This window comes from Dryobates pubescens, chromosome 6 (genome assembly GCF_014839835.1).
Source record: "Dryobates pubescens isolate bDryPub1 chromosome 6, bDryPub1.pri, whole genome shotgun sequence".
Taxonomy (NCBI): Eukaryota; Metazoa; Chordata; class Aves; order Piciformes; family Picidae; genus Dryobates; species Dryobates pubescens.
In genome coordinates, this window is record NC_071617.1 from 34,675,450 (window position 1) to 34,690,580 (window position 15,131).

General features: G+C 35.1%; 1 protein-coding gene across 2 annotated transcripts in view; it reads left to right on the forward strand.

Moving 5' to 3' along the window:
- FMN2 (formin 2) overlaps positions 1 to 15,131 on the forward strand; it is a 163,755-nt gene that overhangs the window by 34,528 nt on the left and 114,096 nt on the right. For both annotated transcript variants that reach the window (XM_054162300.1, XM_054162301.1), the window contains exon 4: positions 4,559 to 4,620. In XM_054162300.1, coding sequence (XP_054018275.1) covers positions 4,559 to 4,620 — 62 coding nt within the window. The remainder of the gene's footprint in view (positions 1 to 4,558; positions 4,621 to 15,131) is intronic.

Sequence of the window (15,131 nt, forward strand, 5' to 3'; positions counted from 1 at the left end):
TTTTACCAAAGCAGCTTTTAATAGAGGTCAAGGAAACATTTCTGCATCCGTTTCACTGATACAAGTGAGAATGTGGCATGCTGCAGTACTGGACTGTTGGGCTACTCAAATTTTTGTGTAATCTACTATTTTATGCTGTATTCAGTGACAGTGCTGTCATTGTGGTAGAACTAATTGCCATATACCCTGAGAGGTATATCCACCAGGAGGATAATGCTAATAATTTTAAAGTGTATTCATTTTATACATGGTTTGTTTCTATCCCATGTTGTTCTATTGAATATTATACCTACTACACAGATGTAGTATTTGCAGTACTTGCCTGTTCCTTATCTTAACCACTGCCCTCTCAAAAACTGCAAAAGTGTTAAGAAAATAGAAGTCTAATGTGAAATTGTGTATTGTGGCTGTTTGTTTGTTAATGGAACATAGCCCTCAAAATTTATCTGAGGTGCTGATAAAAATATTATTGAAATTTTGGGTTAATCAGCCTGAATTTGCACTGCAGGGCATAGAGGGAACAGAAAAAAATATACTTGTTCTGTTTACTATGTAGGCAGAAAAATAATTTAACTTTTTGATTGTTCCTATGCATGCCATCTGGAAGAACATGGAGGTAAGTCACGTTTCATGTCAAACCTGAAGGATAAACACCTTCCCCAAGATTTGTAACTATATTATGTTTAAGTGCCTTTTGAAAGGTAGAGAGGGTAAACATCTGTAAAGGATCTAAATTATTGTGTGCAGAGTAGCTGTATTTTGCATTATGTGTAGCTATTTCTGCATGGATTAAACAGTTATGATAGAATCACAGAATTCTTTTGTTTGGAAAAGACCTCCAAGATCATCAAGTCCAACTGACAACCTAAGATCAGGATGGCCATTAAAACATATCCCAGGATGCCATAGCTATATGTCTTGAACACCTCCAGGGACAGTGACTCCATCACCTCCCTGGACAACCTATTCTATTCCCTGACCACTGTATCCATAAAAACAATTTTCCTAATATCTAGTCTAAACCTCCATGGCACAATCTCAGACTGTTTCCTCTCCTTCTATCACCTGATACTAGGAAGAAAATGCCCACACACACCTCACTACAGCCTCCTTTCAGGTAGTTGTAGAGAACAATGAGGTCTCCCTTCAGCCTCATTTTCTCCATACTAAACCAATCCTGCTCCCTCAGCCACTCCTCAGAGGAGACCATTCTCCATCTTTGTTGCCATTCTCTGCACGTGTTCCAACAACTCAATGTCTGTCTTGTAGTTGGGGGCCCAAAACTGAACACAATTCTTGAGGTGTGACCTCACCAGTGCCAAGTACAGGGGCATGATCCCTTCCCCATTAACATCACAAACAATGGTTTCTAAGCAAAAACATCCATTTTAGCCAATAGCATTCATACAGAAAGAGATGTAACAGGCTTTCTAGATGTAGAGTCTATACTTTCATTATACATGTTACCATGAGGACAGTGCTAGGCCTTCACATTTTAAGTAAGGCAAGAGAAAATTCTACAAAGTCTTAGGTAATCTGTTCCTAAATTAACTAACTAGTTAACAATCTATTTAATGTAGTATGTGTTAGTTTTGCTGTGTGCTCTGTCATGTGGAGCATTGTTGGGTGCAACAAAAAGGCCTATTAATGTGGTCAAGGGAGTTTTGGGTTTTTTCATCAAGTCAATTTGGTTTGGGTTTTAAGTTGGCTATTTATTAACGAACAGCTATTTGGAAATACCTAATATGAATTAGGGCTCACATCAGCAGATACTTATGCCAAAACCATTTTCCAGTTCTGGAGTCAGATAAGTTTTTTGAGAAAATGAGTCAATATCAGTGAGTTCAATGTGTATGCCATTAATGTTCCATCTGAATACCCAAAATCATTCTGTCACCTCTAATAGTATTTGACACTAGCACTCTCACACCCCAGCATGTTGCCCAAGTCTATACACAACAGAATATTTGAAATTGAGATATTTTAGTGCTTTGCTGACTACACTATTCCACATATAGGAAAACTAACGTATGCAGGCACTGGAGCCTAGTCTGTCTCCAATGTAACTGTCTGAATCACTTGGGCAGAGGCTCAACTTCTGCAAAATGAAACAGTCTCAACACAATAAACATGTGGGTTTACACCCTTAAATCTAAGTTAGTCTAGTACAAAGCTAGACTTGTCCAGATATTTATTTCATTTATTTTAATTAAAAATGATGGCGGCAGGGGGGAATACAAATTTTTGGTCTGGGTTAAAGGGAAGATTTTATTAGTCCTGTACCACTTTTTTCCCTTTCCTTAACTCTGTTGTAGTTGTTTGTTTGTTTTCTTTTGTTGCAGTGATGAGGTTTGTTTTAGTTTTGGGAAACCAAGAATCTGTTTGCTGCAGATCGATTTGTATTTGGTGAATTTTGTTAAGCTAACCTTAAAATTAACTGGGTTTGTCCCCTGAACCTGGCTTTAATTTAGAACAACAGCCCATTTTCATCCAGGTTTTTCTGATTGGGAACAATTCTGTCAGAGGAGATTGGAAATTCTCTTTTAGTAAACAATTTAAAAAGTAATAAAGATGGAGGATCGTTAGTTTTCAAGAGATAGCCTTGCAGTATAACTGCAACTGGCAATGAAACTTGCCTCTTGCATGTCCAACTTCTCAAGAACTAGGATTGTCAGAAAGCCGTGAGGAGGCCAAATGTCTAGGAGTTCTGAATCCAGAGGCTCTGGACTACAACTGTTTCGCTCTTCCTGCAAATGGTCAATAATTTTGTCTGCTTTATGTTAATATCCTTAAAAGATATTAGAAGAATGTGAGACACAATTTATCTGAGCATGTATATGAAAATCACTTCTGTTGTTCTGTGTGCAAAATGAGACTGACTAGTTAAGGAGGCATGAGCAGCAGTAGCTACTAAGATGGTTAGAGAGCTTTGTACCATGTAGGTGCTGGAGTCTTTTTGTTTAGGTTTGATTTTTTTGGATGTTTTGCAGCAGGTTTTGTTTTCTAGTTATCTCCTATCAGTCAAGGAAATTGAGGTGCAGAGTTGCTCTTTAAGATCAGAGAAGAAACCTGTGGAAAATTCAGAATAGAAAACAGCTTTTAATTCAATCCCTGTGCTTGAACAATTATACTCACTTTCTTCCATAAATAAAGTCTTCATTATTCTCTACAATGATTTACCATATTACACGCTTGTGTGATTTCCAGCACAAAATCTGCAATTTCTTCTATTTTTCAGCCACTCAAAATACAGCACTGTAGAAAAAAAATGCAGGAATGTACAGCATGCATGTCTCACTGAAATATGTATTAGCACAATCAGGCTTTTAATGTGATTTCTTTCGTGCTTAAGTTTGGTTTACATTGCAATGTTTGTTTGTTTTAAAAAGGTCTCAAAAATTAGTATTGGTGGACAGAATAATTGTTATCCATATTTTAATATAAAGAAGGGTTGGGATGGGTGTCTTATGTTTTGATGTCCATTTTCTGGGTAAAGTGTGCAGATAAACATTCATAGTCCCACTATTTTATTTTTCATTTTCACAGTGACAGCCGTTGTTCCATTTAAAAACTATAATTCTGGCATAAATATTTATTTTTCTTTATCAAAAACAGTAATTAAGAGAGTGAGTACTTAGATATTAAGTAGGACACATTAGTTATTGCAAAATAGAAAATAATTGAAGAAACAACTAGAATGAAGTGCTCTTTCATGTTTCAATGTAAATGAGTAATGTCATCAAAATTTCAAAAGTCAGATGAATGCTGGTTCTTTGCCCAAAAGAGAAAATGTAGAATTCAAGACAAAGGTGAATTATTTTCATACCCTCGGCTGGAATAACCCAATTTCTGGGAAGCTCTGACTGTGTCCTTACACAATAAGTGTACTGTCTCAAACTCTTCCTTTGTAAGCCTGAGATGCTGTACGCGGTGACTAATAAAGCTAGGATGAAACTGAAATTTCACAAAATGTATTTGCAATAGTAAGGCCAGTTGCAATCGAACATGCTTTTAAAATGTGAGTTTAGGTCTGTATCATTATCTGTCTTACTGTGGAGATTTCAAATTCTGACATTAGGGCGGAGAAGGGACACTAAGAGGATAAGCACAAGACAGAATAGCTGAAAACAGTCATTCTGCTCACGAGTTCTTTTGGCCCTTTGTGAACAGACCCTAGGGCAGAAATACTTCTTAATGGTATTGGATGGGAAGAAAAAGTGTCAGAACCTTCCCTTGACCTTCTGTGGATTGTGTTTTATAGAACCATAAGTAACTTTTTTCTCTGAATCGGAAAATGTGACAATAGAAATGGACTTCTTTCAAGATGATAGTGTTTAATGTTGAGTCATAATACATATATCACAATTTGAGTTCAGGCTGGCTTTATTTATGAATATAAACTGTTCCATTAATTTTAGACGGATAATTTGGAAAATGGGACTTTTTACATTGCTTTCTTTCTAACTATCTTTAAATGTAATTCTTAATGTCTATTGTTAAAGATTAATGTTTTTAATATATAAAACATTTAAATTTTGTATCTTCTTTTTGAATTCAGAGTTGAAATCTACTGTTCTTGAAACAGAGAAACAATACACAGGAGGTGTTCAACAGGTACAGGTAAGATTCTAAAATATGTATTTGTTTTATAGTTTTCTACAAAGATGGGTAAAGCAGCCATTCAGACATTTTAAAAACAGTTTTATGTACTGAATGTTCTGAATGAAAACATTTGGAAGTGTGCTTTTGATTCTAAATTTTTATTTCAAAATACTTACATGCTCCACAGTGTATCTTATATATAGAGACTGGAGGTTCCTGCCAAAAGTAATTCTTGTAAAATTTCTATTGGTTAATTCACATGGAAGAAAGCTGACATTTGGTTCTGGAGGTCTGAAGATGTTATTAAGGAATAGTAAAATAAAATCTGTTTGTGTTAGCGAATATAAAAATGTTCATGTGAACAGTAGCAAAGATTTCTGTTTCTCCACTGAAGTGTACATCAACAGTAGTTGGCTTAGTTGAAAAAAAAACACCAACCAAACATTTGCTTCAGACTGTTTTGTTTGGGGGTGTTTGTTATTTTAAAAATTAGCCTATTTTGTTGTCCAACCACTAAGTTGCATTTGCTGGTGTTAGAGCCTTCCATCACTCCTGCTCAGTGTTAATCTCTTACAACAGTGATGGGAACTTCTTTCATTCTATACTACTAATTGTCAGTGAATGGTTGGATGGGGACTTTGAGCAACATAGCCTGGAAGAAGGCACCCTTGCCCATGGTGCTGGGGCTGGGTGATCTTTAAGACGCCTTCTAACCCAACCCACTCTATAAAAGAGAAGCAAAAATAACTCTCGTGAGTGTGTGATTACCTTACAGAAAATTATCTCAAGTTTTTTGCCATCATCACTCTGGTTTATTTTGAAAATCATAGCAGACGTTATTTAATTTGAGAATTTGTGTCAATAAAATGTTTTCATATGTTCAGTTTAGTTCTACACAGTCCCAAAGAGCTGAGCGTGTTCTACCTATCAATATCTATTTGAATCTATAAAAGTGTCTAGAAAGTAGAATGGTCACACTAACATTTTTATCATTTATAGGTAAATCCTTGACAGAATTCAGATAATTCCTGTGTTATTTGTACTTTCCTTAAGTAATAAAATACTGTGAAATGCTTCTGTTGGAGGCTTATACTCTTTTACTATTGTGCAGTTTATCCATTTTTCTTCTGAAGAAAGCAAGCATTGCCTGAAGTTAGCCACATAGGTGATTCTTCTCTTTTCTTTCAATACCTGACAAAGGAAGAGAGCCCTAATGTAAGTTTTGAAGCTGATCGATTAAGTCTACTTGTAGCTGCCTTCTGTCTCCTTTCTCTGGGAAAAGACATCTTCCACATGCTCTTTAAATAACTGGAGATGGTTGATACTGACACAAACACATATGTAACATGATGCTGGTAATTTATCTCAATTATGACAGTTAATGACAACATTCAGAATAATTTTACATTAAAAGTACAAGTAACACAGAAAGCCTGGATTCTACATTTTTGGGCCATTTTAAGAACCATTTTTTTATGTATCATCTTTCTTTTTCTTTAAAATATTAGACATAACTTTTCTGTATTGCTGCAATATTTCCTAAAGTTTTAAAGCCTGCTCTTTTGAGTACAAAAAAACGACAGCTAAAAATAGGGGTCCATCCTGTGCTTAGGTTTAGCACAGGAATTGGTAAGTAGAGGAAAAATAAGAAAAACTGGCAACAATTTCAAGTACTGGTTTTGAAATGCTAGAGGATCAATGTTTGTTTAGCCTTCCCAGTATGAACAAAGAACACTTTGTAAGGCCTCACTCCTTTAGTGAAGGAAGAAGAGAAAAATTGAATGTTCTAATGTTTAGATTTGACAGCTTCATTTCGAGGCAAAAGCCAATTTCCTCTGTTTTATACTCCTGATCTTTGTGGTACCCTTGCAATTTTCTCTGCATTTTAACACAGTTTTCAGGTTTGCTTGGGTTTTGTGTACGTGGTAGACAAAACCAGAGTTTTAGCAGTAAGAAAAAAGAAGCGCATCTAGTAAATATAAAATAAGTACATAAAAACTAGACTGTGGTTAGTAGTGGGACATCACAGAACCAAAAACCTAAAGTTGCTTGAAAGTCATCTAAATTGCTTGTTCTCTTATAGACCTTACTATCAAGATATTTCAAATTTACTCTTTTTTTTTTTGATTGTTTATAAGTGTCTGTTGTAAGTATCGAATGAACTTAAAAAACAAGCCCTCATTATCCTTATTTAAAGGTAAGCATTCAGATGTAATGAATTCTTCTTAAAGCCATCGAGGATGCCCAGTCTTCATAAACCTTTCTCAGAAGATGAGGTTTTGACAGACTCTTCCAGTTTCTAGCAGTTCACTTATGAGATAGTTCACACTGAGTATTTAAACTATAGTTACAGCAGAAAAGTTTGCCATCAAAATATTGTTGTGACTTTAATGTTTCTGTCCCAGTTTGATTTGAGCCACCTAATTTAAACCAACAGATCATCCCTCCACCAAAATTTATATGCCTTTTTGGAATGCCACATATTTCAACTGGTAGTAACAACCAGACAAATTTAGCAGCTCTCAGGAACTGAAAACGGATTTCTACTGCATGATCTACTGGTGCACTTTTCAATAGTATCATAGAGTTAAAATGCTAGCCTTAAAAATCTTAAATTACAGGATACATTTTTGCCATGTTGAATATACTTTCTGGTTTGGAAGAGTGGCTCTTGGAGTGTCTCTTTTAAAAGAGTGTTCCTATCTACTGCACTTTGTTGGTACCCCCTCTCTCAGCCTTTCAGTTGGGACCTCTTTTTTTACTCTACTCTTTAACTACAAATTATTATAACTCCTTAGGGTAATAACTTAGTGGCATTTCAGCTGTTCTAGTTTTGACAGTAATATAATAAAAAATGTTATGAAATCTTTTAATAGTCATAACCAGTCCATTTAGAAAAGAGAAAATATTGGCAGGATTGGGAGTTACTTTTCATTGTTACAAAATGTCACATATAGATTTTGTCTTGCATGCTAGTCAAAATCCTCTCTTAAGTGAAATTTCATAAAGATGATTCTTTACAAGTGAGTGTAACACATGGAAGGTAAATGTAAGATTTGTCTGAAAAGGTGAAATGATTCTGCTACACATGCAAAAAGAATAACACTAAAAGGGAATTTTTTTAAGCCTGTTTGATATTACATGGCTTTTCATAGTCAAGGCAATATGTAGATGAGGCTGGTTAAAAATGGAGTTCAACAGAAAAAAAGTAATTGGCAATTCTTCCGCAATGGCTCTTTTTAGACTGCTTCATTTCACACATTCTTTCTTGAGATATTCATTCAGAAGGACCTTGTCATTCTGGGAATGAGTTGCTCTTCTTCCATCCCTTCACTATTTGCCAGGTTACTTTCTGTAAGGTGGAAGAGAAGGCCTGGGGACACAAGACAGTTTCCTGTAAAACTATTATTTTCCTAGAAAAATGTGATTGCTAAAGTCTGAGATTCCAGTAGGGTGGGAAAATGTACATATTTGTTTAAAAATAAAAAATGAGCAATTCACGAGCATCTACTATATTCAGCTGTCTCATTGATGAAAGGAAGGAGTATGAAAGAAGCAAACTTTCTGGAAGTTTTCCATATGAACTGAATTACAGCAAAGTCTGCACCTATTATACTTTTCAAAGTAAATACTACAGCTAACCGACAATCTCTGTCCTGACAAACAGAATCGGAAATGTTGTTTTAAGGAGAACTTAGCAATGTAAACTTCCTGCAACATCATCCCAGCATACCTCAATCTCAGAAAACAAAAAAATTAAGAAATTTCAGAGGTATAAATCTGTTTTCCCCTTATCTTGGGGTGTGTGTGTGTGTGCGTGTGTGTGTTTGAAAAAGAGAGTGAGAAAAAGGGAGAGAGCTGGGCTGGCAATGTATGATGTCAGGGAACTTATGTTCTAATTGTGAGTATCAGGAAGCATCTGTAGGCTTAGAGCATATGTTGGCTTATAGCATATATTAGCCTTGAATTATGTTTTAAGAAAAATGTACTGAAAGGAAAGGGGAAGAAAAAAATTTTGTCTAAAACAGTACGTGATAGGAACCTGTCAGAAGACATCAGTGCTAGGGTCACAGGAATTGCTGAAGTGCAACAGTGCAAATAGTAAAAGGCAGACTAAACTTCATCAAACTTCACCCCAGGACAGGAAAAGTGCAAGTCAGGTCTACTCTACATTTATTTTCATAGTCATACTGGGTTTGCACAAGTTTCCAATTTTTTATTGCTGGAAAGCTGTCTTTGATTCTTAGTATTAGAACTTAATTTTCCAATTAAATATGTTGCAATTTTACGGTTTCTTTTTGGTTTGGTTTTAGAAAGCCTAATAAGCACTAATAGATATTTAATTTTCTACAGCTGTAGTAGATTTCTGTTTCAGTCTCTTATTCTTCCTATATGACTAGTAACTGAACTTTGTGATTAAAACACTGTCTTCTGATAAGGTGATGATTTCTTAAGCCCTGAAGGGGAACGTAAGCAGAAATATTAGAGATGAAGGAAAGTTAGTTAGAGCCTGAAAGACACCTTAAAGAAGTCGGCCTACTCAGCCAGTAGATGGCAGTCAAGTATTTCTGAATGGGCCATACAGGGCACTTGAAAGCCATTCCTGGGGGGTTCTGCAGATTACCTACAGTGAGAATTTTCAATTTTCATTATATTTGGTTGGTTTGTTTGTTTGCTTGTTTGTTTGTTTTTAGTCAGGGAGGGGTTGCTTTCTGGTAGTTAATGAGTTGTTTCATTAGGGGTTTTGGGTTGAGTTTTTTGTGGGGGTTTCAGTGAGGTTGTTTGTTTCTTTGGGTTTTTTTTATTATTTGTTTGGGTTTTGTTTTAAACTAGACCATATTTTATGTGGTCTACAAGATTTCTGGATTACTGTCTTTGTAGTAATAATTTTAAAGTTTTACCATTGAAATGCCAATATTTAAACAGAGGTCAGTTCTTATATATGAAATTAATTTCTTTAATCACAATCCTGAATATTTTCCATTTAGTTCTGGTGAGGGATAAACTGAAAACAATGACAAAAGATAAAAATGTGACAGACCTATTTGTAATTAATTGACATACACAGAATATGAATCATAGACTCCATAGTTAAAGTAAATATAGGAGTATATGCTTCAAGCCTGTGTGGTAGAAAAATAAAAGCAGTTAATTCTCAGAACAAATGTTAGTGTTTTATATTATATCCAGACTTCACAATACTTGGATTGACTTCTTTTGTTTTGCTTGAAGGCAGCATTTGCTTCTCTTAAGGAGAACAATAAATTGGTATAATTTTCAGTGGAGTGACAATAGGACATTTTTGCATTCTTTCTCCAGTCTGTGGTGAAACTAAAATCTGTTTTATTCTAATCTCTGTTATTGATGTTAATGCCAAGATGAAGTTTTAAATATATGTTCATTTCAGTTTGAAAGGCTCTTTATTCTGGTTCTCCACTGTGACACATGGCATGCTACCTTAATTACAGCTCTGAAAAATACATGAGAATCATAGCATGATTTAGAGATGAATAGACATTAGGAGATGATGCTGTCCAATCCCTTCCCCATCACCAACTTTTCCAAGCAAGGCTAGCTTAGATGTTTGGTTATTTTTGTTATAACTTTGTCATCTCTGTGGATGAGTATGTGGTAATCCTCACATGTACTTCCTGCTTTGCCTGGTCAGTGTAAAAATGGTAAGTCTTGCTACATTTCCACTGCGTTATTTTGATAACGGCTTAAGGAGATAAAAATGTGTGCTTTACAAGCACATCTATGACCTGTGAGCTTCTCCTAATTCAAATACTGTGTCCTTACAAACTTTGATTAAAATTCATTAAAAGCTTCTGACTGAGTTCAAGTGATACATCTAGTTTCACAGCTTTCACATCACAGAATTTTATGAGAATATGTCAGAGCTTAATTACATATTTTGCAACTTGTAGCCATAATGTGTATTATGCATTTTCAATTTTGACTACATTTTATAGACAAAACCAGCCAGACCTTTTTATGTTATTTTAGCTGCAACTTCCTTGAAGACTAGCACCAAGCTAAAGGTTCAGGCAATAGTAATGTCTGAATAGTGTGCTTGCAAATTCCATCCAATGGAATTTAACTTAAAATTTACGGATTTCCCCTCCTTCTGTCATTGACAGGAAGACAAGGAGAAATAAGAGTAAAACTGAGGAATTTATTAATTTTAACCAGAATTATTTGGTGATACTTAATGTTCTTGGCTATAGCACAAGACACTTTCTCCTTCATTCTCAAGAGATGGTTTGTTATACACAACAGTGCTTGCACAAGAAGAATTACTACTTCTGTTTTTGTGTGATTCTGAGCATTAGTATATATCTTCTATTGCTTTTTGTAGTGAGCTTCATGTAAAATATTAACAGAGTACTATTACTCCTCTGAAGGAGCAGTGAATAGAAATGTATTATAGGCAAGCACTTACTGAAAATTTAATTTGGAATTGTTTTCTTTTTTCCTCTGACTCCTCACTCTTTTTACTTGTGAAAATAGGTAAATTAAGATTGTTCATTCCATCTATGAATTCATGGTCAGAGTGAAATCTATATCAGAGCTGTATTTGGTAATTATTAAAATGCAGTTAAAATTCTCTCTCTAAAACAGAAATCCTATTTTAGATTAAAATCCACAAACTCTTCTCCCTAAGATACGTTTTAAATAGAAAGTTTGGTTATTTGTTTGGTTATTCCTCTCACCTTTTGGAGAGAAGGGGACACAGAAGTTTTTTATAGTTAATGGTACCATATATTTGAATGACATGAAATATTTTAGGTATTTTAGTATTTACATATATAACTTCCAAACATTTCGTAAAAAAACCAACCAAACAAACAAAATAACAACCAAAAACCCCCAAACAACAAAAAAAAAACAACACAGAAGCTGAATTGAACAGGTAAAGAGGTATTATTAAATACAAGAGAGTAGTATGAAAAAGTGGGTGCATATAAGTTTGTGTGCATATACATACCTGTACAGATGCACATTCTATAAAATGTGTCTCCAAAGAACATCGGGTCAGTGAAAGAAAAAATTCTTCTTGTGACATTCCTAGCAGGACAGACTGAGCTTTTTTGCCAAGCTTGCTTAACTTATTTGAAAGTCTTCATCCAGTCAAAAGTAAGCCATATTCTAAATGTAAAATTCTTTTACTTGTCTCAGCATTAAAGGTGCTGTTTTACAGTTCTGTAGATACTGAAAAATTTTCACAGGTTTCTATGTGTAGAAGAGAGGAAAAAACCACTTTTGTTAGTAAAAACTAGAACTTAGAAATGTAAAACATAATTTAATTTTTTTAATACATATTTTTTCCTTTTTTGTTCTATAGAGAATAAACATAAAACTATTGATAAAAATTAATTCGCATATTTCTGAATATTTAATTACTTCCTTTGTTTTCAATATCCAGCTTTTTCTGAAGAGACAAATGATTTTATATTTTTTTTTCTTATGACCATGATACCAAAAGGTTTTTACTTAACCTCTCCAAACATTTGATGTTCTGTCAGTCAGAATGACACAGCTTTTAATATAGACTTCATGCTTTCAAAGAGCTAGAGAAGCTGACTTTGCATTCAGCATATTCATTGGGGATATTTGTGAAGGCTGATTCTATTTCTCCAAACTTTTTTTGGTTGTGGGTAATAGGGTCATACATCAGGGTAGTGAAGACTGCTCATTCTTTTCTACAAAGATTTATTCTTATTGTGGTTATTTTTTACTGCTTACTGCCTGCTGGAAGCCTGAAACAAAAGCAACATGTGAACCTCTCATTTTGTGGTCTGGCTGAACTCTTAGATAAAAAGGGCAAGTACTGTGTATAAGTATCATACTCCTCATGATCGCTTATCAGGTTGCAGTAAGAATCACCTGGAAAATCATTAGCTTTTTTTCATCACCAGTACTGGATATTAAAGGCATTCTTCAGCCTTCAAATTTAAATAATTAATGTGAGTATTTGGGGCAATTGAATCCTTACTGTTATTTCCAGAATAAAACCTCACAGAGTTTCTGTATATAAAGGATACAGAAATAACAACAGAATAAGGTAATTTACACAGCGTGTAGTTGAAAATCAGGAAAAGGTCTGGTATGAAAAAGTTCAGCTCCTTTCTATAGTATGCCAGTGTGGTAATGTTCAGTATGCCAGAACTTATTTTGTGTTTTAACAAGATGAGATAGATGGTTGCCTTGTTCAGGATACACAGCAAAAATGTCACAGTATCACAGTATAATTAAGGTTGGAAGAGATCCCAAGGATCATCGAGTCCAACCTGTCTCCACAGACCTCATGACTAGACCATGGCACCAAGTGCCATGTCCACACCTTTCAAGCTGGAGAATACCCTTGAGATCATTAGGTACAACCATTAACCCTATTCTAAATTGCATCTCTAAGTGCTTCATCTAAACAACCTTTAAACACATCCAGGGATGGTGATTCAACCACCTTCCTGGACAGCCTGTTACAATGCTTCACTGCCCTTTCAGTGAAAAAAATTTTCCTAATGTCTGGCCTAAACCTACCTTGGTGCAGCTTGAGGTCATTCCCTCTTGTCCTATCACTAATTACTTTTGAGGAGAGACCAACTCCTATCTCTCCATATTGTCCTTTCAGATAGCTGTAGAGAGCAATAAGGTTTCTCCTGATCCTACTCTTCCTCAAGCTAGACAGTCTCAGTTCCCTCAGTCACTCTTCGTAAGACTTACGCTGGCATAGATGGCAAGGTTTTAGTTATCTCTTATTCTGCCGAAATACTTGAGTGCAGCATGCTCTAACAGTCTGTGAGATGAACGGAACACCTGAAAAAAAACCCACAAACCAATAAACAAAAAACACAAAACACACAACAGAAATAGGCAAAATAAGGTTATGCTAAAATTAGTATGTTATTTTTTTTCTCTTATTTCTGTGCCCATTCTCATTTACATACTTATTTTACACTTGGTTAATGATAGAACAGTTAAACTAGTTTCTGGGATAAATGAAGCTATATGGAAGGCTAAGACTTTTCTGAAGTCTGTTGTCTACTGCTCTACTGTTTCATGCTTCTCTAATAATATTTCATTTAGGTCAGGAGAGAAACTGTCAAGATGTGAAGGATTTTTTTCATTGTTGATTTCTTTGCTTGTCTTAAAATATATCAAGTCTAAAACTTTGCAGGCAATCAGGCTTAAAAGTGCTATTTATGCAGGCTTAAAGTAATATATAAGACAACAGTAATTATAAGTGACTGCTGTGTAACTCCTCAGGTTGTCAGTAGTTCTGAGAGACTGTTTTAATTTATTTTTCTTGTCTCTAGTCTACAGAAATTCTTTTGACGTTCCCATTATGGCAGAACTTGCAGGTGACCTAAGATTATATTTTAGCTCAGTTCAGAGTCTTACTACATACAGGGAGAAAACTTTCCATCTTTGGGGTTTGGTTTTTACTTTTTATTAACTAAAATGGAAACTGAAAAGAACTGGGTTCCTATTCTCTGAAACAAACTTAGCCTAGGGATAAGGAATTCAAATGGTTTAGGAGCAGAAGCTTCAAGAAACTAAATCTGAATAAAATGGTTTCTTTCTACTTATGGCTTTACAATCTGGCTTCAAGAAACTGAATCTGAATACCTAATGGTTCCCTTCTACTTACAGCTTTACAATCTGGCATTTATAATGCAAGCATCTTTCTTCAAAGAGCCATGCTCCCTGCTGATCTTATGTTTGTTTATTGAAACTATTTGAATTGCAAAAATTATTTATTTCTGCATGGGGTTTGGTTTTTGGTTGTGTATGGGGTTGTGTTTTGCTGTGTTTTTTTCTTTTGGTCACCCTCATGGTTATGACAAAATGATTTGGTTAATTAGATGTGTCCTAACTCTTGAGGATAAAAAGATCTAAATAATCCAACTGCCAGCACAGCACAGGCTGGTGTAATCCATCTGTTGTACTGTGTCATTGAGTGGGAGATCAGCACACATCCACCTTTCAGACAATGCAGTGCACTACACTGTTTATTTTCAGGGCTTCTTCGTTCAGAGCTATCTTGGGGCGCATTTTTTCTTGTGGTTGTGAGAAGAAATATTGATTATTGCAAGAATGCACCTTGAGTACAATAAAAGCTACTCAATCAAGATTTGCTCTTGTAGTCTGAGGACAAAACTAATATCCAGTACTAATTCCACTACTTCAGAAGCTCCCCTTGATGCTGTTGACAAGTTCGGTAGCTTGTGAGTCAGCTTCTACTGCTGTAAAACTGAAACATTGCAATGAGCATGGGGGATAAGTGAAATGCGTGAATTAATTAGATGGATGCTCTTTTGTTTGAATGTAAATCAAGTGTCCATCAATACTTCTAATCTGACAATCTCTGTATGCTGAAAATGTCTGTTAAAATAGTGTCTCTCCTCTTCTTAAGGCTGATCTGCAGTTATGAGAAGTAACTTTGAAAATGAGACAACGTTAAAGACAGAAACCTGAATAAAGTTCACATTTCTCTGACTGAATTAAATACTCACCGTGGCACT